This window comes from Marmota monax, unplaced genomic scaffold (assembly GCF_021218885.2).
Source record: "Marmota monax isolate L192 unplaced genomic scaffold, Marmota_monax_Labrador192_F-V1.1 WCK01_AAM20220418_F8-fsc00008, whole genome shotgun sequence".
Lineage (NCBI taxonomy): Eukaryota > Metazoa > Chordata > Mammalia > Rodentia > Sciuridae > Marmota > Marmota monax.
Window position 1 is genome coordinate 29,394,748 of NW_026694432.1, and position 21,269 is coordinate 29,416,016.

Genomic DNA, 21,269 nt, shown 5'->3' on the forward strand with positions numbered 1-21,269 from the left:
ACATCTGGCAACTTCTGAGGTATGGAGGGTTCTATTGTCACCCAGTGGGTAGGGGACGGGTAAGCTGCTCATTATCCTACAACAAACAGTTCAGCCCCTGCAACAAAGAGCTACCCCTGCCCCACATGTGGGTGCAGTGAGGCTGAGGAACCCTGGTGTAAAGGATCTCTCCTGGGCGTGGTCTTTGGGCCCCTGGAAGCTCCTGAGGTCAGAGAGAGAGAGGCTGGGAAAAGAAAGGGACATGGATCAGAAGACTCTAGATTTGCCTGGAACCCTCCTTCCCAAGAGAAGGAAGGCACGTCAAGTCCAGGAAACATGAGGCTCAGGGTCCAGGATCGAGATGATTCCTTTCATTGGTGACAAGTGACTCTGGGTTACTAACCTTGCGAACAGGATCCAGCCACCTCCTCCTCATCCCACCCTCTACCTAGGTGGGAGGCGTGGCCTCTCCACACGCAGGATCCTAACTTTACACAAGGGCCCAGAAACTACCACCCAGCTGGGGAGATATCCTTCGGGAGGGAGACGAGCAGGGAGCTCCAAGGACATTTCTGACCCGGAAGACCAGGCTAGGATGCACACACACGTCTCAACAGCAGAGAGACCTGGTGGGTTTGAATTCCTGGCTCCAATGATGTGGTGGCAGAGCAACCCTGGGCTCTTACCCAAGTGGCAAGAGTAAGAGCACTGTCACAGGATGACTGTACGCTATTGGCATCCCCTCTGTGCCTCAGTTTTCTCACTTGTGAAATAGGTACAAGAACGGTGTCTTCCTGATGGATCACAGAAGAGCACTGGGCATAGTACCTGGCCCAGAGGGAGCACCATGTCAACTTGTGCTGCTACCATCGCCCGTCATGGTCCTTACTAAGTCAGACAAGGGACCTAACCTCTCTGAGACCCAGTTCCCTCTTTTGAAAACCTGAGATAAGAGCTGTCACCTCACTGGGCCCCGGATGTGATAAGGTCCCTTACGCACTTACTATGGTACCTGATGTGTTGGAGGTGCTTGTTATTTTTCACTGGAGTTTGGCAGAAACATGGAAGTAAGTTTTCATTTACCGCTATATTAAATGATTCGCTTTGACTAAAAGAAGAAACGAGGGTTTCAAGGAACACCCAGGGTCTCATGAGGCACCCAGGAGGTGAGCTCTGAGAACGGTAACGAAGCGCCAGAGGTGATTGGCGTGGTTAGCTCGGGCCCCACTTCCTTTTAAAGTGAGCTTTTCTGTTAATGCCTCCGAGTACTTCAAACAGCCGACGGAGCTGAGCCAATCCTGGGATTGGAAGGCCTCTGCATGTCCCGCAGAGGTCCTGAGCGCTCGCTCTGATGAGAGGGAAGAGGCGGTATCAGCTGGGGGTCGGGGGGCACCTGTCTCCCCGACTTCTCTCCCTCCTCCAGCCTGCTCCTATCCCAGAGGGGAGCAGAGGCCTTGGGGGCTCCTTGCTCACAGAACTGCTCATTCCCAGCTCCAGGGTGAGGACCCCCATTCATCAGAAAGTGAAGGGGTGGAGCCTTTCCGAAGTCTGACCCAAAGGTCTGGAAGAAAAGCCTTGTCAACGAAGACACCGGAATAGATTCGGAACCAACGCTTTCCACCATGTGGAAGCACCCACTCCCACACTTGTCCTCGCCAAACTCACCCAAACCATGCTCAGCTTCTTCGTGTTTGCAGCAGCTCAGATTCCAGGAGGGAGGCAGGAGGAGGGGCCGCAGCGCACGGCCTCACCTGCCACTCAGAACCCAGGCTGCACCCAACAGGAGGTCTGCTCCACCGTGAGGACAGGAAGCCATCCCTTCCCTGTCTTCCGCCACCTTCTCCACGACGTGCCAATGTGGAGGGCCACTCTGTTGGCCTCGGGAAGCCGTCTCTTCTTCAATGATTCTGCTAGAACCTGCTCTGTCGCACTTCAGAGCACAAGGACCGCGGATGGCAACACCCCTGTCACCACGAGTGTCATCTGTCCTAATGTTCAGCCCATGCAGTACTGTCTCATTTACATTTGCAGGATGCTTAAAACCCATTTCTCTGGGCTTAACTGGCAGAAGGGCTCTCTTCTTGCCTGGCCCATGGGAGAGGGGGTGAAGCCACAGACGGATGTTCCCACAGGCCAGTCCTGGCAAGGGGCTAAAAAGGGTCCATGTTGACTTCACTTTCCTCAGCTCTGTAACCCAGGGATAAATATTTACACAGAGACAGTCAGACAGACAGACAGACAGACACACAGCATGCTGTCAATGTAGCTAAGCCCCCAAGCCCGACCTCCTGGGCTCCATGGGACTCTCAGGGTCAGCAGGTAGGGCTCCAGCTCCCACCTGCCAAGCCCACGGGCCACCAACTCGCTGGCATCCAGGAAGTCCCCAAAGCAGAGTAACTAAGACTTCTGGGGAACAGCAAAGACGTTCTAGAAAACTGCAGAAAGTCGGAAAACAAAAGGCGGAAGCACGAAACCAACCAGAACCAGAACCTTCACTTCAGGGATCCCCTGAAGGCATTTCCATAGACGCTGGGAAGATAGTGAATGATCACCAATCAATAATTCCAGCCACACTGTACCGATCTGTGAGTAATCTCTGTGTCCACGCACAGTGATTTTCAGGAAGAACTCTGAAGCCCTCGCTCACAAGGACCTGCCAGGTTAAGAAGAGATGTCTGCAGCCCATTTTCCTGCCTGGAAAACTGTGACATAAGCCTGGTAGGGGGTGGGCTGGGGCTCTATGACCCGAGGAAATGCCAGAGGGCACCTGAGACCCTGTCACGTTTCGTCCCACTTATTTTACAAAGCAACAGCATCTAGCATCTCAGACGACTCCTTGCACATTCAAGTCACTCCAGAGGGGATTTGTACTTCACCAAAGAGTCGCCAGCATTGTAGTGATGGTAGACAAGAGCAGCCAGACCTTAAGGAATGGCCTATTTTAACATCTGGGGAGAAAAATAAAACTTGCATACAGTCACGAAATTTACAAAGGTATAGGAAAACAGCCCTCTCCCCCTCCCCCTTTGAATAAGCTCAGTAGACAGGAAATCCTCAACTCCAAAGAAAGAGGCTCTCGGCACTACCCCCCTTGCTATATAAATTCAATTATTTCCTTTAGAAAACAATAAATTAATGGCAGTATGCATACATCCTACTGGGCATAGCATTTTATGTTATATACAGTTAATACCTATTTGAATTGGGTATTACTGGTGCTTAATCGCTTCATTCTATGCATAGCAAAGCAACCGATTGAATCTAATATTAGTCATTCATCAGCTAAAACATTTTCAAAGAAACAAACTATGTTTCCCCCTCAAAGAACAGCAAGCATTTTAAACACATTTTCCCAGGGATGTTCCGCTAAGGAAAACAGCTTAGAAATGTTACTTTCAACACATCCTTTCTCTGGCTACCCATGACAAGATGAATTGGAACAAACGCTGGGCTGTTTTTTTCCAAGTCTTCCTTCTGTCCACCTGTCAAAAGCAGTTGTGACCCCTCCAACCCAAGAGGTGGCCTCCAGGGCTGTGAAATGTGCCACCCTGCACGGATGCCCCTGGCGCTGTATGCCAGCGTCCTCATTAGGGATTATCCAACCCAGTTGCAGCGGGGAGAGGGAGATGGGCCGGCTGCCAGGCGTTCTTTCAACACAGATTCCGAAAGAAGATCCTGCGAAGTGCCGAAAGCCCAGATTTTCAGCAGTCACTTTCTAGATTCTGTTACATAGCAACCATGCCAGCTCACAGAGGGTACCAACCAAGTTAATATTTTGTTTAAATGACACGCTGCATTAACCCTCTAGGAAAACCCGAGTTTTCTGTATTGCAAGGCGACACCAGTTGTCACCACTGGAACAAAACATGCGCAGATGGGTTGATGACGGGGCTTCATTCATTTAGAATTTTTTTTAAACAACAACAAAAATTTCAAAAGCCAGAGGTGACTCTTTCCCCTAACCATTTGTGCTAATATTAGTAAAGGCAGATTAACATGCATCTAATATGTGCATAATGTCCTTTGGTTAAAAGATGTCATACAGTTGAATTTTGGAAGATACTCATTTCACCCAAAACCTTGATTTGAAAAGTGATAACTCAATAGCACCAAACACTCTTAGGGCCTGGCCCACCGAATGGCACCGACACTGACAAAACCAAAACACAAGAATAACTCTAATTGGGAAGAACAGTCTGGAGATCCGGGAGCTGCTGGGCTTCTGTGAGCCTCCCTGGAGGTATATTAGGAAGAAGCAGGAGGAAGGCAGTCAAGCACACTTGAAAATTAACTTGTAAGAACTCCACACTTCCCCTTAGGAACATAAAAGCCAGAGCAGAAGAAACTACCAGAACAACTCTGCTGAAGGTACTGTACTAGCCCGAGGCCAGGAAATCAAGACAAACAAACCCAAAACCCTAGAAAGGCTCAATAATGCAAAGAGTACGGAGTCGGGGTACTGTTGCTCTAGATGGGTACCGGAGGCCTCTCTGGATTGACATTGCGCTTGTTTTCTATTCAACCCTCACATCGGTATAAATTCATATCAATTTAAATGAATATGTGGCCAACAATTAAGTTGAGTTAAAACCTTTAACATTTTTCTTTTTAAATTATAAAACCACTAAGTACCCTTAAAGGTTTTGAGAAATACCCATGGCAGAAAGATGAGCAATGGAAGCTCTCCTTCCAGCCACTGACATGGGCAGGGTGCGCAGGAGCGCAGGAGGGTACTGCTGGGATTGTGTGTTTTTACTTCATATCAAGAGATCCAAAAGCTGTTTCCATCTCCACAGCCTTGTGTATTTTTGTGGGAAAAAGAAAAAGGAAACAGCCCCCATTGCTCCACTACAGCATTTTAATAGCGGCCAGCGCAGCGAGGTCCAGGCTGGGTGTGTGCGCGCATCAGTGTCCCCCGACTTTCTCAGCACGCCCCGTCTGCAGCTAAATCCAGTCGGCAGATAAAAAGCCACTTAACTTTTCCTTGGCTGAGAAAAAGAAGAGATGGTGGGAAATTCACCAGCATTGTTCAGGGTCCCTTGCTCTGGCTTTTGATTCTTACAAAATGCCAGTTCTTAGCTCTTTGTTTAATGTTAGAAGAGTCCCTTCTTAAGTCTTATCTTACAGTCTGTCTCTCCCATTTTTTCCCCCAGGTCCCAGTGGAGAATGTTCTTCTACACACAATGACAGAAGGAGGAATAAATGACAAGAACAACCAGGTATCAACCTTGAAAACTGTGCAGGCAACGGGCATCTTCCCACCATGATGTCATGGCTACGTTGTTACCAAATTATTTCCCCATTCTTAAACACTTCTAACAGGCTCTGAAGTAGCAAGTTAAGATCTGACTTAGAGTTCCACACAAAACTGTCATTGCAGGCTCTGCATCACACTTCACAAAGCACACCATACCTTCTCAGGAAGGGGGGGGGGGGGAGGAGGGAGAGAGAGAGAGAGAGAGAGAGAGAGAGAGAGAGAGAGAGAGACTGAGACTCTGAGGGAGAGAAGGCATCCACACGAAAACAGACTCTCTCCACACTTAGGAGAAGCTGTTGAAATAACAGAACCAGAAAATCATTTGGAGCCTCTGAGCAATTGGTACCCTGTACTCTATCAAGTGACATACTTATATAAGTGGCCCTCATGAACTGGAGATTTCTTTTCTGTCCAGTTCTGAATTTCAGCTGTTTAGTTTACAATTCAAATGATATTCATCACCAGTTTCTTAAAGGGCAATTGGGGGGGGGGGTCCTGAAAAGGATTACCTGCTTACCTTTTTACTTTCCAATTCACAGAAACCAAACAGTACATTTGAGGGAGGCCTCCTTTACCTTTAACCCCTGCAGGGGGTTTCAGAGCCTCCTCTCTATCAATGTCAACACAGACCAGCTGTCTTTCCCCCCTTCCTCTAAACTGCAGACAGTCCTTCCAAACAGGGGCTCCCTGCAATCTACCATGCAAGCCTTGGTTTCCCCCAGGGCCCATCACTCAACCACTGAGGTCCAGATTTTCCCCTGGGAAGTGCTCTCCGCCTGTGCACTTGCTGGAAATTTAAACTCCATGCAGAGCAAAGCATCTACTGTTCCTTGATATATTCCACTGCCTGCGCGATCGCAAATGGGGAGAAAATAAAGTCCAGATGCAACTGAGACAAGGGATTTGGCATCCGTGGAGAAAAGTGCACATTACTCCACTCCTCCACCCTGAACAAGGCGGCAGAGCCCCAGCTCCCTCTGGGAGTCATTCCAAAGGAAGCAGCCTTTGGAGCTGGGGGGAACGAAGGCATTCACCCCTGCCGCAGGGGTGGGGGCGTGAAAAGTTTGCCACAGAGCTGGGGGCCTGTGCCAAGGAGAAGGCACTCTACTGCCGGGAGGGACCTGCCGGCTGCACCTCGCTCAGGCTGGCCGGCCGGTGTGACCGTGTGACCCCCGTGCACACGGGTTTTCCTTAATGACAGCAGCCTGCAACTCCCAGCTCCAGAGCAGCGGTGACCACCGCCGGGCGGAAGGGGTTACAAGCACAATGCAAAGCGATTTCGCCCGGGCATGGGGGGCGCCGAGTCCCGGCCACCTCCGGGCCAGCGTGCTCGCCGGCCTCGCCTCCGCCCGGGCGCCGGGCGATCCCTACCTTGCGCGCCGAGCTGGTGGTTCTCCATGTTCGCCGCCGCCGAGTCCGCCGCCGCCGCCGAGGCGCTGGTCGCGGCTGCCGGGCCCGGGCCGGGGCCGCCGCCGCCGCTCAGTTCCGCCAGTCTCCGGTTGGTGGCCGTGAGTTCCGCTCGCAGGTTGGTCACCTCCTGGCTGGCCGACTGGACCGCCCCATCGATGCGGAGCGCGAGCTGCTTATTGTCTTCCATCATGCTCAGGATTTTGGCCTGGGGGCGAGAGAGGTGACAAAGAGCTGCATGATGCGCGGGGGGCGCGCGGCCGGGCACCCCCGGCTCTACCTGTTGGGTCCCCCGCGGCCCGGCTCCCCTGCGCCCCGACCCCCAGGCACCGGCAGCGCCGGCTCCTCCGGCGCAGGAATGACAGCGGCGCCTCCAGCTCGAGCCGCGGCGGTGGCGAGGCGGCGGGGGGAGGAGGAGGAGGAGAAAGAGGAGGAGGAGGAGAAGGAGGAGGAGGAGCAGCGATCGCCGAGACCCCGGCGGGCGGGCGGGCGGGCGCCGGGAGCTGCGCGCAGAGGACACCGCGCGCCGCCGGGCGCTCTTCAGCCGGAGCCTACCATTCGCCCGCTCGGGAGGGGGCCTGGGCCGGGGGCTGGGGGCACCCTCCGTCCTCGGCGCCCCCCTCCTTGGGACACACCCCCAGGGGATGCGGGGGGCGGGCCGCGCCCCCGAGGGGCCCAGGCGGCGCCCCAGGCGGGGGTGGGGGCGCCTAAGCCGGGGCCGGTCCTCTGTCCCCTCCCCGCAGCGGTGGGCAGCCCCGCCCCGCGGACGACTGCCCCGCGCCCGGCTGGGGGTCGGGAGGCGGTAGGTGCTCAGGAGAGAGGGGTGCGCGGAAGAGGGGCCCCGGAGGGGAGCTGGAGGGAGCTCGGAGCGGGGAGGGAGCTCGCGCGAGCTCAGGAGCGGAGTTCTTGCTTTGCGGGTTCCCTAAATCGGGGGGAGCTGAGCTGGTGGCCCGAGTGCCTCTCACCTCCGCCCCCGCCCCGCCGCCGACCTGCGCTGTCAAGCCCCGGAAGGAGCGCGATGCTTCCCTGGCCCGGGCCGGTGGAGCTGCGGCCTCTCCACAGCCCCCACCCGCCTGGTGCCCCCAGGTGGAGGGCGCTGCTCCAGCCGGTCCAGAGCTTCTTAGCTGGGCTGAGAATTGGCGGGGAGAGCCGTGAGGATAGGAGGGAGGACGGGAGGGCGTCGGGGGTGTGCTTCTCCTTCTCCTGTGCCGAGGAGTGATGCGCCCCGCGGCCTCAGTTTACCCACCGCCTTTTCTCGGCCACCGACGAACTGAGGTAACCTTATCTGAAAGGCCCCTCCCGACTCCTCTTTCCCAGAGCGCAGGCTTCGCATTTTTTCACTGGGGCCCTGGATTCCAGCCACCAGACTTTGTTACCATAGCAAGCTTCATTCCATGCAAATAGGGCAACTTAAAGCCGCCAGTGCAGCCCCCTGGCCGACAGTGCGACAGTGCTCAGGCCCCTGGGAACTAAGAGCGTTTTGCAGAAACCCACGGGGTGGGTGGGGGGGGCTCTTGCATAAGACCAGGGCACCCACCCTTCAGACCCAATGGCATGAAAACCCCTAAGAACCAAGCCAGGAAAAGAGTGAATGTGGTTTTTTATGCATTGTTATCTCTTTGACTAAGGATTGTTATTCTCCTCTTAGAGGAAACTGAGGCTCTGGGCAGAAGTAAGCAATTTACTTAAGGGGCCCACAGAAATCAGGTGAATGAGGTAAGTGAGCATCTGACTCCAGGTAGTCCCACTGTGCCTCCAGGAGACCTTGACTGCTAGGATCTTTATTCCTTTTATGTGGAACCAATAACCACTCTTGCCCCACCCTGTGGCCACCAACAACCTTCTGCAAGAGGGCAGAACAGTATGAGATGGTGGCATATGGGGTAGGAGGCACAGTTGTCCAATGTCTGTCCTGCTCAGCTAACTAACTGGTCAGCGTGGGAAATGAGCCACTGACCAACCTTTGCCTCGTTAGCACAAGTTCTGACCAAATGGACCAACCATGGCTCCTGGCACTGCGTGGTTCAATTCTTTGAAGGCCTTTGGGTTGCAGGGGAGCATCAAAACCACAGCATTCTGTGGGTCTTCAAAGGGCAGAAGTCATGGTGTGGCCACTGTGGAAAACAGTCTGGGGGTTCCCCAAAAAGTTAAACATGGAATTACATATGACCTAGCAAATATGCCCCTGGGGTATGTGTCCAGAAGAGCTGAAAACAGATATCCAGACAAAAATGTCAGGAATGTCACGAATGACATGTATGCTCAGAGCAGCACTATGCACCACAGCCAGAAGGCAGAAATAACCCAAGTGGCCATCAATGGACAATTGTTTTATACTTATGATGAAATATTATTCAGCCATGAAAAGGACTAAAGTGTGCCATAATATGAATGGAACTTGAGGACACTGTTAGGTGAAAGCGGCCGAACACAAATGTCACTTATTGTCAGATTCCGTCGACATGAAATACCCACAATGGGCAAGTCCATGGAGACAGAGGAGAGGTGGGTGTCTTCTAGGGGCTTCAGGTTGGGGGAGAAAAGTGGGCTATTAATACTTTATTAATTGCTTAATAGGTCATTAATAAATTATTAACTCATTAATAACCTGTTAATACATTACTAACTGCTTTGTAGATTATTTAGGGGTGGTAAGATGTTTTGGAACTAGACAAGAGGTGATGGTCACCCAGTACCGTGAATATACTAAATGCCATCAAAAGGTCCAGTTAAAGTGGTTGATTCCATGTTGTCACCTCTGGTACGGCCCGCGTCAGAAGAAAGGGTAATGTATCGGCTTCCATGTGTCTCTCCTGCTTCCCAGGGACTTCTGGGCAGGAGAGGGGGCAGTTGGGTCTTTCTTGCCCTCCCTCCTCACAGGCTTTCCACCAGCCCTCGGCAAGCTCCACGTGTGCCTGTGTGTGTGTGTGTCTGTGTGTGAGCGTGTTTGTGCTGTCAACAAACTGACCAAGTGTTACTCATTTTCCTCTTCAGTGAGATTAATCCCACACACCCCAATCTTCAACTCAAAACAAACCAAACCAGGGGAAAAAGAAAAGAAATCTAACAAGGAGAAAAGAAAGCAAAGATTTATTTCTTGGGACCCCTCTCCCCTCACTGAGATTTCAAGGAACTTGCTTTAGAAATTCCTGGGTACCTCCTACGATTTTAAAGAATTTTATTTTTTGACATTTTTCTCCCATATTTTTTATTGATTCATTGTGAGATTTTTTTCCCCCCTAAACATGAAAAGAGGGCTTTCCCCTCATGTCATTCCTTATAATCACCCCCACATGAAGGAAATCTGAGATCCGTTACCCTCTCAGGATCAACTTGGTTTAAACACAAATGGCTCCTGGCCTACCTTTCTTACCCTGGGCCTGGACAGTGCTTGTGCCTGGGTGATCTCAAGCAGCAACTGCCCAGAGCCTGTGTCCTCTGCCACCTGCCTCAGGCCCTGTTTGCAAGCCCCCTTGCCTGGGTGTGTGTGTTGGGGGGTTGGTATGCACTGGCTTGCCATTTCTTGGGAGACACATGAACTTTCGAGAGAGAGAGGGTTCGCTGTCACCCACAACTCTGTTCATCTCTTCGGGGTCCACAGCTACAAGAGCTGGACAGGACCGTGGGTTCTAGTTCAGGGTCTTCCTTTCTGTATGTTCCTAAACTAGGACCCCCCACACACCCCGGTAAGCTGAGGTGAAGAACCACCATGATCTGTCCACCAAAGTTCATATGTTGGAAATGTAATCCCCAGAGTCAGGTGCTGATCGCATCTGGAGGTGAGGCCACTGGGAGGTAATCGGGGTTAGAGGGGGTCACGAGGTGGGGTCTCTGGGATGGCCTTAGTGGGGTTAGAGGAGAAGGGACCTGAGCTCTCACGCCTGCTGTGTCTCTCCATGAGATGTCCCTGTCATGTTGTGATCACAGGAAGGCCCTCACCAGATGCCAGCTCGCAGATCCTGGATTTCCCAGCCTCCAGAACTAAGAGAAATAAATTTCTTTTTTAAAGGATAAAATATTGAGCCTGCAGATTCTGCTACAGCAACATAAAACAAACCGAGACACAAACCAGCCAGAAGATGGATCTGCTACATTGGAACCTGCCTCCCTTTACTCACTGTCACCTGTTATCATTCCTGACTACCCAAATGCCATCCAAGACCCAGGTACGGTCACCAGCCTCTGCTGGTATTTGCCGAGTGCCTGATCTTTCTGAGCAGCATAAACCCACTGTGCCATGCCCGCCTGTGCCCACCAAGCCTTACCTGAGCATTTTGTAAAATCCGCAAGTCGTGGCCACCACCTTCGTGGCCACGCCCCCTCGCTCTTGGCCACGCCCCCTCGCTCTTGGCCATGCCCCTTGCTCTTGGCCACACCCCCTTCTCACTAAATTCCTTCCTCTAATTCTTTCTGACCTCAGGGTCTCTCTCCATCTTTGTCTTTTCTCTTACCTTTGCCTAGAATGGTCTCTCCTAGCTCTCTGCCTCTGACTCCTTTTCATCCCTTAGATTTAACATTCGACATTGACCTACTTCATAGCATATACCACCAGTGATCTGTTTTATTTATTTGCTAATTTGCCATACTGTATACACTGGAGGATTTAAAAGATATCACCCTGAGTTTGGCTCTCTAGGGTGAAGGTCTTTAAGCTGCAGTTACTGAGGTCCCTGAGGCAATCCTGTTTATTCTGCTTTGTGTTGGATTTCATGAAATTTCCAAGAATAAATGCCCTTTACTTAGGCTAATTTGATTCCTTCTATTGCATGCAACAATAAAACGTCCTAAAACTGCAGAGTCCCCCACCACACGCACCCACCAGCTGGACCCGGAGCCCCAGGAGGGTGGGCTTGGTCCTGTTCTTTCTGCTTCCACTGACTCATGTGCCATCGATGACCCCCCCCAAAGAGTTAGTGGTGGACGGAGCACATTCATCTCCCCCACACCCCACAACTCCCAATCCATGAATATTCTTTCTTCTCTCATTAAAACCCTCCTCATTCTCGGTCTTCCCCAGGAATTCCAGTCACATCTTAATTTGCAAAGTACTTTCACAGCTCTCTTCTTATTTTATTCTCGAAACAATTCCATCGAGTGGAGAGGGTACTGGGATCTGCTTCGGGCACCTTAGTCTGAGCACCGCACGCTGCCCGCGTGTCCTTCCACCCTGTGGCTCCACACGTCCTTGCTGAGCAGAGGAGCTGAGGACCAGGACTCCTGGGATATCCCCACATGCGGCCCAGGTTTCCTTGGACTCAGGGACATCACTTCTGCCTGGCTCTAACACTGGAGGGGACATTCACATCCCAGCACCTCACCCTCTGCAAGGCTGAGTGATGACCAGTGGCCTCCGGGAATCCTCACGTGGGACAGGTGGGAAAGGGAGGGCTGTGAGAAGCCAGCCTGCGATGGGGAACCAGGAGCTGTGATGGGGACCCCTGACACTTCTTAGAACTGGCGTGTGGCTGCCCGAGGGGCCTCGGAACATCTGCAGATGTGGTCCAGGCTTACAACTTTAAAGGCCACTTCCTGCAAATAGTGTCCTTTGCCAGGCTCTGTGAGCACATCCCTGAACTGTAGGATACATCCAGTGTTTCTCAAAATCAGGATGAAGCCCTCTGATATGGAATCCCCAGGAGACACTTGATACAATACCTAAGCCCAGGCACCCCTCCTGGCCAATCAGAATCCCTGGAGGTGCCCAGCATGGGTACAGGCATTTGCAACACACTGCCCAGGGGAACCTGATGCGTGGGAAGTTTGAGACTCACAGCTCTAGGTGCCCAGGGCAGGGGCTCACCAGGTGCCAGTGCAAAACCTGTACATGCCAGGATCCTTGCAGGGCTCAGGAGGGCTGCCAGGGCTCCCTGCTCTTTCTCCTCCAGATTCCATCCGTCCTGCGTCTCCCCCACCCCGTCCACCCAAGAGTCCTTGGGGAATCCCCTCCCTCCTGCAGATGGATCCTGTGTTTATTCAAATTGTCACATGCGAAGCCCGGCCAATCTAGGAGATGGATCTCTTGTACATTTACACGGTTTACTTTGGCTGAGTGGGTTTTAACATGTGCTCTGGGGGAAAGGGCGACGCATCTCCAAGTCAGGCGCAGCCAGGACGGTGCTGTGGGTGGGAAGACTAGCAGGGGGAGGGGCAGAGGAAAGGGGTGCGCAGGCGGCAGAACCCCAGCAGCTGCACTCCCTCCCCATCAGCCACTGCAGGACCACAATTATGGGACAAAGGGGCCAAGAGGGAGAGACAGAAGCAGGGGACAGGGTTATGGGGCTCCAGGGAGCAGCCTGCAGCCGAGATGGGAAATGTACATAGGCAGGTGCCCAACACACACACACACACACACACACACACACACACACACACCGTGTGGACACGTGGCAGAGTTGTTAGTGTCTCGACTGGCATGGCCTCCCCAGCCATCTCTCACTAAGGCTGGGTTGGCCAGTGCATCCCTCCTGTGCGTGGCCCTAACCACCAGCTTCTCCTGCAGAGTTTCCGTTTGCCAACAGGCCTTTGATAATCACTAATTCCAGGGCTCCTCTGCATGAAAGAGATAAATGTCAAACATACAGACCAACCGTGGGCTTAAGCACGTCGTAAGCATACAGACTTAAAGAGTCTATTTCTTGACAGAAGTGTCATTTTTTTTCCTCTTTGACCGTTGTTTGGCTTTCTGATGTGTTTCTTATTGGGTGTGGGGTGGAGCTTGTGGAAGAATATGTACGGTGGCCTGGGCTCTGTCGCAGGCTCTGTGTGTGGCTGTGGACAAATAGTAATAAAATCTAAAACCCTGAGATGAATTTTTCCACCTGCAGAGAGCCATCACTGCACCTCTAAAGAACTGGTCAGCACACAGGTTTCTCCCTGTCCGCTCCTGCCTGGGTAGCTCCATGGGATGGGCGCCATTTTGTTTTCCAGGTTCCAGAGATCTCTGAGAGGTTGTCCCCAAAGAAGGTTAGGGTCCAGTCTCCCAGCCTCTGGCACACTAGGTCAGTTTCCATATCCCACCTGACTGAGTGTCCCTCCAGCCTGTGGGCGGGACAAGGGTAACAGAGGTGATCCCAGTGACCACAGTCCTCCTCTGCTTCAAGGCATAGGCTCTGGGGTGAGTCACACATCCACTCCAGTCCCAGCCCTGCCGCGGACCAGCTCTGGGACGCTGGATGAGCTGCTTAACTCCTCTGGGCCTCGAGCTTCTCATTAGCAAAATGGAATATGACCGCTGACGCTAGACCTGTCGAGGAATTCGATGAGACAGTGCCTAGGAAGCACTTGGCAGAGGGCCTGGTACCTGGAAAGAACCCATAGATCTTATCAACCGCAGAGAGAGAGAAGATGAAGAGACCCGCGATGGCCCTTCGAGGGGACACTGAGAGTTGTACCGCAGCTTCCATTAGGGTCCGCCACTGTGCTTGTCCGCTGATTTCTGCCAGCTCAGCCTGAATTCTGCCAGCGCTGAGGTCACCCTCGGGAGGACACGCAGGGGCACCAGGTTGCTCACACTCGCCCGGCCCCACTCTTCTTTCCCCCTTTAATACACAAATGCAGCTCCTCTCCACGATGCTGCTGCAAAGAGCCCTCGGTGTCCCCCAACTCCGTGCCCTTCGTCCCCAGCACAAGGGCAGGGGAGGGAGCTGCTCTTTGTGACCTGTGACCGGTGCATTTGCTCTTCCTGTCCCTGGGGGCCCATTTGGTAATTAGTTCTTTTGGCTCACAGAATGCCACCCCAGTGGCTTCCAATACTTAATTCAGTTTTTTTCTTGCTGCTAATAAAAGTTGCTCTCCACGTCATGGGGGGCTGGAGAAGCGACTGGGACTGTCTCTAAACATTAAGTGCCTCAGATTTGGTATGGAGCCGAGTTTCCCAAACATGGGGATTTATTGCCACATTTTGCTCTTCCTCATTCACTTATTTGGCTAGACGATGGATATCCTTTGTAGGTGAGTTTTGGGCTTGGTGCTACTCATGGCCCTGCCAAATTGCCCAGGCTCTTCCCTCTAATTCCTTCCTTTTATCCCGCCCTCTCCAGAACAAGTGCCTCCTCCCCCCCAAAAGGTCACAAAGAACAATGTGACTCTCACTCAAGACCCCCCGGGGTACACTAGCTTATGCACCCACCAAGATCCTTACAGAGGGGTCTGGCAAGGCAGAAGCAGCAGTGACAGGGATCTCCCCTGGATTTTGCCCCTCGCACTGATTCTAAACTCTTCACAGTCAAGTGCCAAATGGTGAAGACTGTCTAACCCAGAGGGCCTGAAGGACTGAACGTGAAGCCATCTGCCCCGGAGAGTCAGAATGACCTGCACACATGACTCAGTGGGACACTGTCTCTGGCTGGGAAAGCGTGAAGCTGACATATTTAACTTCATTGATCACCCTTTTATGTATTTACTTGTCTTATTTGATGCTGGGGGCATTTAGGGAATTTGTAACTGATACTTGGAGCCACAGGGCCAAGGTCGCAGGCACGTGTGGTTCAAGAGGGATCGTGGTTCCCAGGGGGGTCATTATGTGGCACCTCAGCCATCCTGGATCCAAGACAGCCTTCTGAGCCCTTTGCTGAAGAACAGCAAGCTGTCAGTCTTCTCGCTTTTGAGAAATAAACACGTTGGAGGTTTGGTTTAAAGAGGGCAGGTGGGGCTGAGAGGACAGGAAGGGGAAGGGTCCCTTTTCTCTCCACGACGCATTTTCTGCCATCTGCACCCGCATCCCCAGCCCCACCCCTGGCCCCTGAGACCACTGGATGCTTCTCTCCAGCTCTGAAACAGCTGTCCTATGTCCAAGCAATGGAACTGTCTGGAAGAAGAGCCGCACTCTTCCCCACCCGCCAGGCGGGGCCCCCAGGGAGTCTGGCAGAGCCTCTTGACAAAGCAAAGAGCCTTGAAGCTTGGGGAAGTGTGGGGAGCCTGAGTCGCCTGGGCAGCTTTGGGGAAGGAAAGACAGACAGATCTGGGTTCTCATTCTGTCATTCGTTAGGAGGCATCAAACCAAAGTGGGAACCTAAGTGTCTCCCCAAAGACGGACTGTCTGGGCCTCGCGAGTGCACAGGGCACCTTTGTGCAAATTAGCTACAAATGCGCTCTTTTCCAGAGGCCAGGGCAGCTCTGCTCCAGGGCTGGGGCTCAGAGGTGCACCCCGGAGCTCAAGGGTCTGCGTTCCCTTTGGAAACCACCGAATGTAGCACTCGCCTGTTGGATTCTCACCTTTCTCACTCAGAGGGTGCCACGGTGAATGAAACTCTAGCTTTAAGATCTCTTTATTGTTTTAATTCAAAGTAACATGCTTTCATGAATCTGTGGACACCTTTACGTGGAGAACACTATGTTCACTGAATCCCAGTGACAATATAAATCCTTTCTCAGTTTTCTGGAGGAAGGGGAGGCTAAATGAGCTGGTAGAGGCGAAACCAACTTTGGCTTGAAGGTGTTCAGAAGGGGGGCTATGGTAATGACTGACAGCTATGATTTTAGTGGCTTCTTACTTCTGACCCGGTGATAATGTGTAATGACAACAGGAAGAAGCTACTGGTATCATCCCCATCTTTCAGATTGGAGAGCTGAGGCTCGGGAAGGTGAGTTTACCTACCCAAGGTCATATACCACTGACAAGGTGACTCAGGTCCGGTGGCCCCCTCTTTACCTCTATTCTTCCTCAGCTGCTTACACCTGAGCTTGATGTGGATACTGAGGAATGGAACAGGGTGGTACAGGCTGGATTCATACGTACCTGACCTGAGGATGGCACTGGAGCAAGGGACCTTTCTCTGGGAATCCGGGTGAAATAATGAACACGAATGTAATGATCAACTTTCTGCTCCTGGAATTTTTTTTTTTTTTTTTTGGCACTGGGAATGGAACCCAGGGGAGTTTTATCACTGAGCTATATCCTCAGTCCTTTTAACTTATTTTTTAAATTTTGAGACCAGGTCTCTGTTGTTTAGGGTCTTGCTAAGTTACGGAGGCTGGCCTCCATTTGGATCTCCTGTCTCAGCCTCCTGAGTCCCTGGGATTACAGGCCTCACCACTGCACCAGCAGGGACTCTTAGCTTTACCTCTGGGAGGAACCTGGAACCGCCCCATTCACTGTCCTTGTCCCTCTATCTTCAGCAGCTTCCCTTCCCCTTTATTCACACCTCTAATCTTATTTATCAGCAAGTGAAAAACTAAACCACCCTGCTTGTGGACTTCAGGATTCTGGGTCTGGAACGGACCTGAGAGTTGATGCTTCATCAAACACACTTGCTTTATAAATGAAGAAACCAAGACCCAGGGAGGGACCTGGACTCACCCCACAGCCCCCACACAGAGTGGCAGCGCTTGATGTTATGATGATCTGTTTATGTTTTTCCAGGCGAGCGCATGACCATGGGGGATATCCAGTAAACATCTGCTGGATGCACTGAACTGTGGCACTTGATTTCTCCATTGGAGGGGCCCATCAGAAAACCAAACTAGCTCTACTTTTGATCCTTCTGTTGCAAAAGTCTCCCAAATTCAAAATGAGGTGAAAATCTCCTCTACAAAGTCTCCCTTTGATCTTACACTTCTTTTTCTCAAAAAGGATCGAAAACTTAGCAACCGACTCTCTTCCAGAAATTAGTAATCAAACCTCTAAAAATCTCCTCTGGTTATTTCAACAAATTAAAACAAAAAGAAGTGAAACATTTCCTATAGCGGTCTATCCCTCTCCCTTCCAACAGTCCCGCTAGGGAACAGCTGTGTCTATTTAAATTTGATTTTGATCTCCCAGGAAGGATCCGGTTTCCCTGCACACGAAGCCACCACCTCGAGATGGCGTGTGCAGTTCTGAGAAGGTGCTGGGGCCGGCAACTCTCTGTAATGGAGCAGCAGAAGTGGCCTTCCTGCTGGGACAGGGCCACACGACACCTCGGCTGCGGGGTGCAGTGACCCTGGATATTCTGCTGTCTCAGGAGTCCTCGGTACCTTCCAGCTCCCGTAGCCTCTGTGGTCGACTAGATCAGGGCTCCGTGTTCCTCACCCCTCCTCCTCACAGTGTTCTGCTCTTGCCCTTTGCCCTCTGACTCTGCCCTGGAAAACCAGTGGGCTGGGTGGAAAGCCCTTCCCTGCCCTGCTGACAGCCTCGGCCATGTGACCGGCCTCAGCCACTGGAAGGTGAGTGAGCTCTTACTGGTACCCTCTGGAGGGGCCTCTCCTCTCTGGGACCTTCCCTGACAAGGGCCCCAGGGGGCTGCCTCGCTGGGATCAGCCGCAGCAGACCTGAGCCAGACCCACAGGCTGCAGCAAAACCCAGACAGAGCCGACCACCCACCGCTGGCCAACGCACAGACCCCAAAGTAAGGAAAAGGGGTGCTGCCGTAAGCCACATTCTGAGCTGCGTGGCACCCAGGAAACCCGGGTGACTGAAACGCACCTTGACAGGGTGTTGTCCTGCCTGTGCAGGGGCCTTGGTATCCCAGGGTTCCCCACTGAAGGATCCACATCTGCAGATTCCAACCGCTGCAGACTGAAAATATTGGGGAAGGGGGATAAAGACACCAAACTCCAGTTTCAAAAAGCGAAGCTTGAATTCCCTAAATGATGCAGTATAACCACCTTCACGTAGTAGGTCCACTGTATGAGGTGTTACAAGTACCCTAGGGATGACGCAGACCATAGGGGAGGGGTGTGCAGGTCATGGGCGAGCACCATGCCATTTTATACAAGGGCCGCGAGCATCCGCCGGCTTTGCTCTGTGTGTGGGTCCTGGGGCCCATTCCCCATGGACACTGAGGGGTGACCGTGTTTCTTTGCTGGGGCCGCCATCCCCAAGCATCACAGACTGGATGACTCCAACAACAGAAGTTAATCTTCCCACCGTTCTGTAGGCTGGAAGTCCAAGGTCAAGATGCTGGCAGACTGGTGTCTCCAGAACCTTTTATCCTTCACTTGGCAATGACTGTCTTTTCCCTGTGCCCTCCCATTGTCAACTTCTTTGTGTGTGTCTACATCCCAATCTCCTCTTTAAAGGACACCACTTCATATAAATCAGATTGGATGGGGGGCCAAGCAGATGACCTCACTTTAGTTAATTACCTCTTTAAAGACCCAATGCAATCATAGTCTAGGGTACTTCACATGGGGATCTGGGGGAATGGCACCGAGTGGCACCCACAGCCCTGCTAGCCAGCCAGAGACGCTGACCGCGCACTGGCTTAGACCCAGGGGATCTCTGTTCCTGCAACAGGGAGCCTAGTTCTGGCCTCCGAGGTCTGGGAGCTGGAGCGGTGCCATCTGGCCCCTTGATCAGCCTTTCCAGTGTACGGACCTCAGTGCTCATTCTCTTCTGAGCAACTGGCCTTTCTCCAAGCACAGGGGGCTGGGCGACGCGGCCCCTGGCAGCATCTGCCTCGCATCATTCTGCTTTCACTTCCTCAGAGGAAGCCAGAGATTCTCTCTGCCATGGTCCCCAGGGAAGACTTGGCTTATCCCTGGGCCTGACACCGAGACCCGGATGGACCAGGCCAGGCATATGTGCCCATCCCTGTGGCTCTAGGGAATCCAGCTGGTGGCCCCATGCTAAAGGACACGGAGTGACTTAGAAGGAACCCCAGGGAGACCCAGGCAACGGATGTCCATGCCCATCACCCCTGTCCCAAGGAGCTGATGAGCTGGGCCTACAGGCTGGGCAGGGACAGGCACAGTGGCCAGGGCCGCCCATTCAGGTGTTCAGCCACACCCTGGCTTGGATCCCAGCCACAGCGCCAGGCTGACGGCTTTAGGCAGGCTGCCCGGCTTCTCCAAGCTGCAGTTCATTCTACCACAAAGCCGGGGAAACGGGCAAAAGTGGTTGCGGGCGGGGAGAGGATGGGGCCCGCCCTCTGTGCAGGATGCTCAGCCCGTGTCCGGTCGGTGGACACCCCGGCGCTGCCCAGCTCTGTTCTTCAGGGCCCCTGCACACACCCAGGAGAAGAGCATCAGCTCTCGGCTGCTGCAGGCTCAGCACCGCCCCCTCGCCTGCAGCCAGAGCAGGGCTCACCTTACCCAAGGTTCTGCCACCACCTGGGGACCGGCCCGCAGGCCCGTGACTTGGATACAGAAGCCCAGGGACCACTCTGAAGGGCTGTCCCAGTTCCTGAGCTCCCTCTTGGCATGGGGCCGTGCACACTTCCTGCCAGCTCTGCCCTCCCCCAGATCCTGACTTCCTCACCCCTTCCACGGGTGCGCCCTGGGCACCCCCCAGCAAACCTCCCAGTGTAGGGAACTAGATCCTGGGTGGCCTGGGGGCTTGTGCACAGGGTGGGCGCCAGTCCTACATTGCTTGTCCACCCCAGCCATCCCCTAGGCACACTGAGGAGGGCAGGGAGTCTGCCGGCAAGGGCGCAGCCTTTGCCTTGGACCCCCACTGCTGGGGACCTGCCTCTCCTCATCTCCACCAGGTCTGTGACCTCGAGTGAAGAGATTGGCTTCTCAGTGCCTCTGTTTCCTCATCTGGGAAATGGCCAGATACAGACCAGTGCCTGGCTCATGGGGACGCTGTGAAGGTCAAATGAGTTTTAAAGGGTTTAAAGCTGCACGGTGTGGACGTTTGCTCCTGGGCAGCTGCGTTACGTGCTGGGATGCAGGGACACTGTCTCTGCCCTGCTGCTGCCCACAGTCTAGTGGCTGAGACAGGTCAGCCAGCACGCACACAGGGTGGAGCCTGGTTCTGTGCCCCTATAAGAGCGTGCTTTTGAATAGAGTCCTCTCTGTCATTGATTCTTTGAGCTTCACATAATGCATCTCCATTAAATGAAAACCGTGTAATTTTTTCCCTTTCGTCAATACAGTTCTTAGGATTAAACCAACAAACAAACACTGGAGATGAGTTCAAAATGCAAGAGTCTTACATCTCTTTTCAAAATCTAGGTGGGAATGCTTCCTACCTCCTTCCTGTGACCAAGGTCACTGGGGCTGCTGAGTAGAACCACTGCTTAGAGATGGAACGTTCCAGAGTCTGTCCTCCCGGCCCAGGTACGGGAAGGAGTCTTCGTAAAGGAGCATCTCATATGTTGTTTGGAACAGAGACTACATCCAGGTGTCTGTGAGATGGAGCGACACGACCCCAAATGGTTAAGCTGGAGGTGTCAGTCCCCAGTGGTCCCCGTCCAGCCCTCCCATCCTGCAGAGGCAGAGACTGAGGTACAACTAGGAAGTGACCCACCCAAACGGATCTAGCTCAAAAGCAGTCAACTGCAATGGATGCCCACTTTAAAGTAGCCGGGCTTGGGGGCGCCTGGGCCGTGGGAGGCACAGAGGGCCTGGAGCCAGCAGAGCCGGGAGGAGGGTCCTGCTGGTCTGGGAGACATGAGCTCCACGGAACTGGGCAAATCAGCCACCCCCTGAGCTTCAGCTTTGCTGCTTGTCGAATAAGGGAAGATGTGACTTATATTAACAAGAGCCAGTTCTCAATTTCCAACGGGGTCACGTCTCAACAAACCCACCGCAAGCTGAAAATATCAGAAGTCAAAAATGCATTTTCTACAGTGGACATGATGGACACCATCGCTGAGCCTGGCCTATCTCACGTGCTTGGGTCGCTGACCTCAGCGCACGGTTGGGCAGAGTCATCTAGCTTAGGCTCTTTCTTGGCGAGCACTGAATATCCCATGTCATTTAT

General features: G+C 53.0%; 1 protein-coding gene across 3 annotated transcripts in view; it reads right to left on the minus strand.

Annotated features, from left to right (window-relative positions):
* Kazn (kazrin, periplakin interacting protein) overlaps positions 1-21,269 on the minus strand; it is a 954,456-nt gene that overhangs the window by 348,601 nt on the left and 584,586 nt on the right. For all 3 annotated transcript variants that reach the window (XR_009224390.1, XM_058571142.1, XM_058571143.1), the window contains exon 3: positions 6,608-6,851. Coding sequence is in view for 2 of the 3 variants with exons in the window: in XM_058571142.1 (XP_058427125.1) it covers positions 6,608-6,851 (244 nt within the window). In the remaining variant the exon portion in view is untranslated. The remainder of the gene's footprint in view (positions 1-6,607; positions 6,852-21,269) is intronic.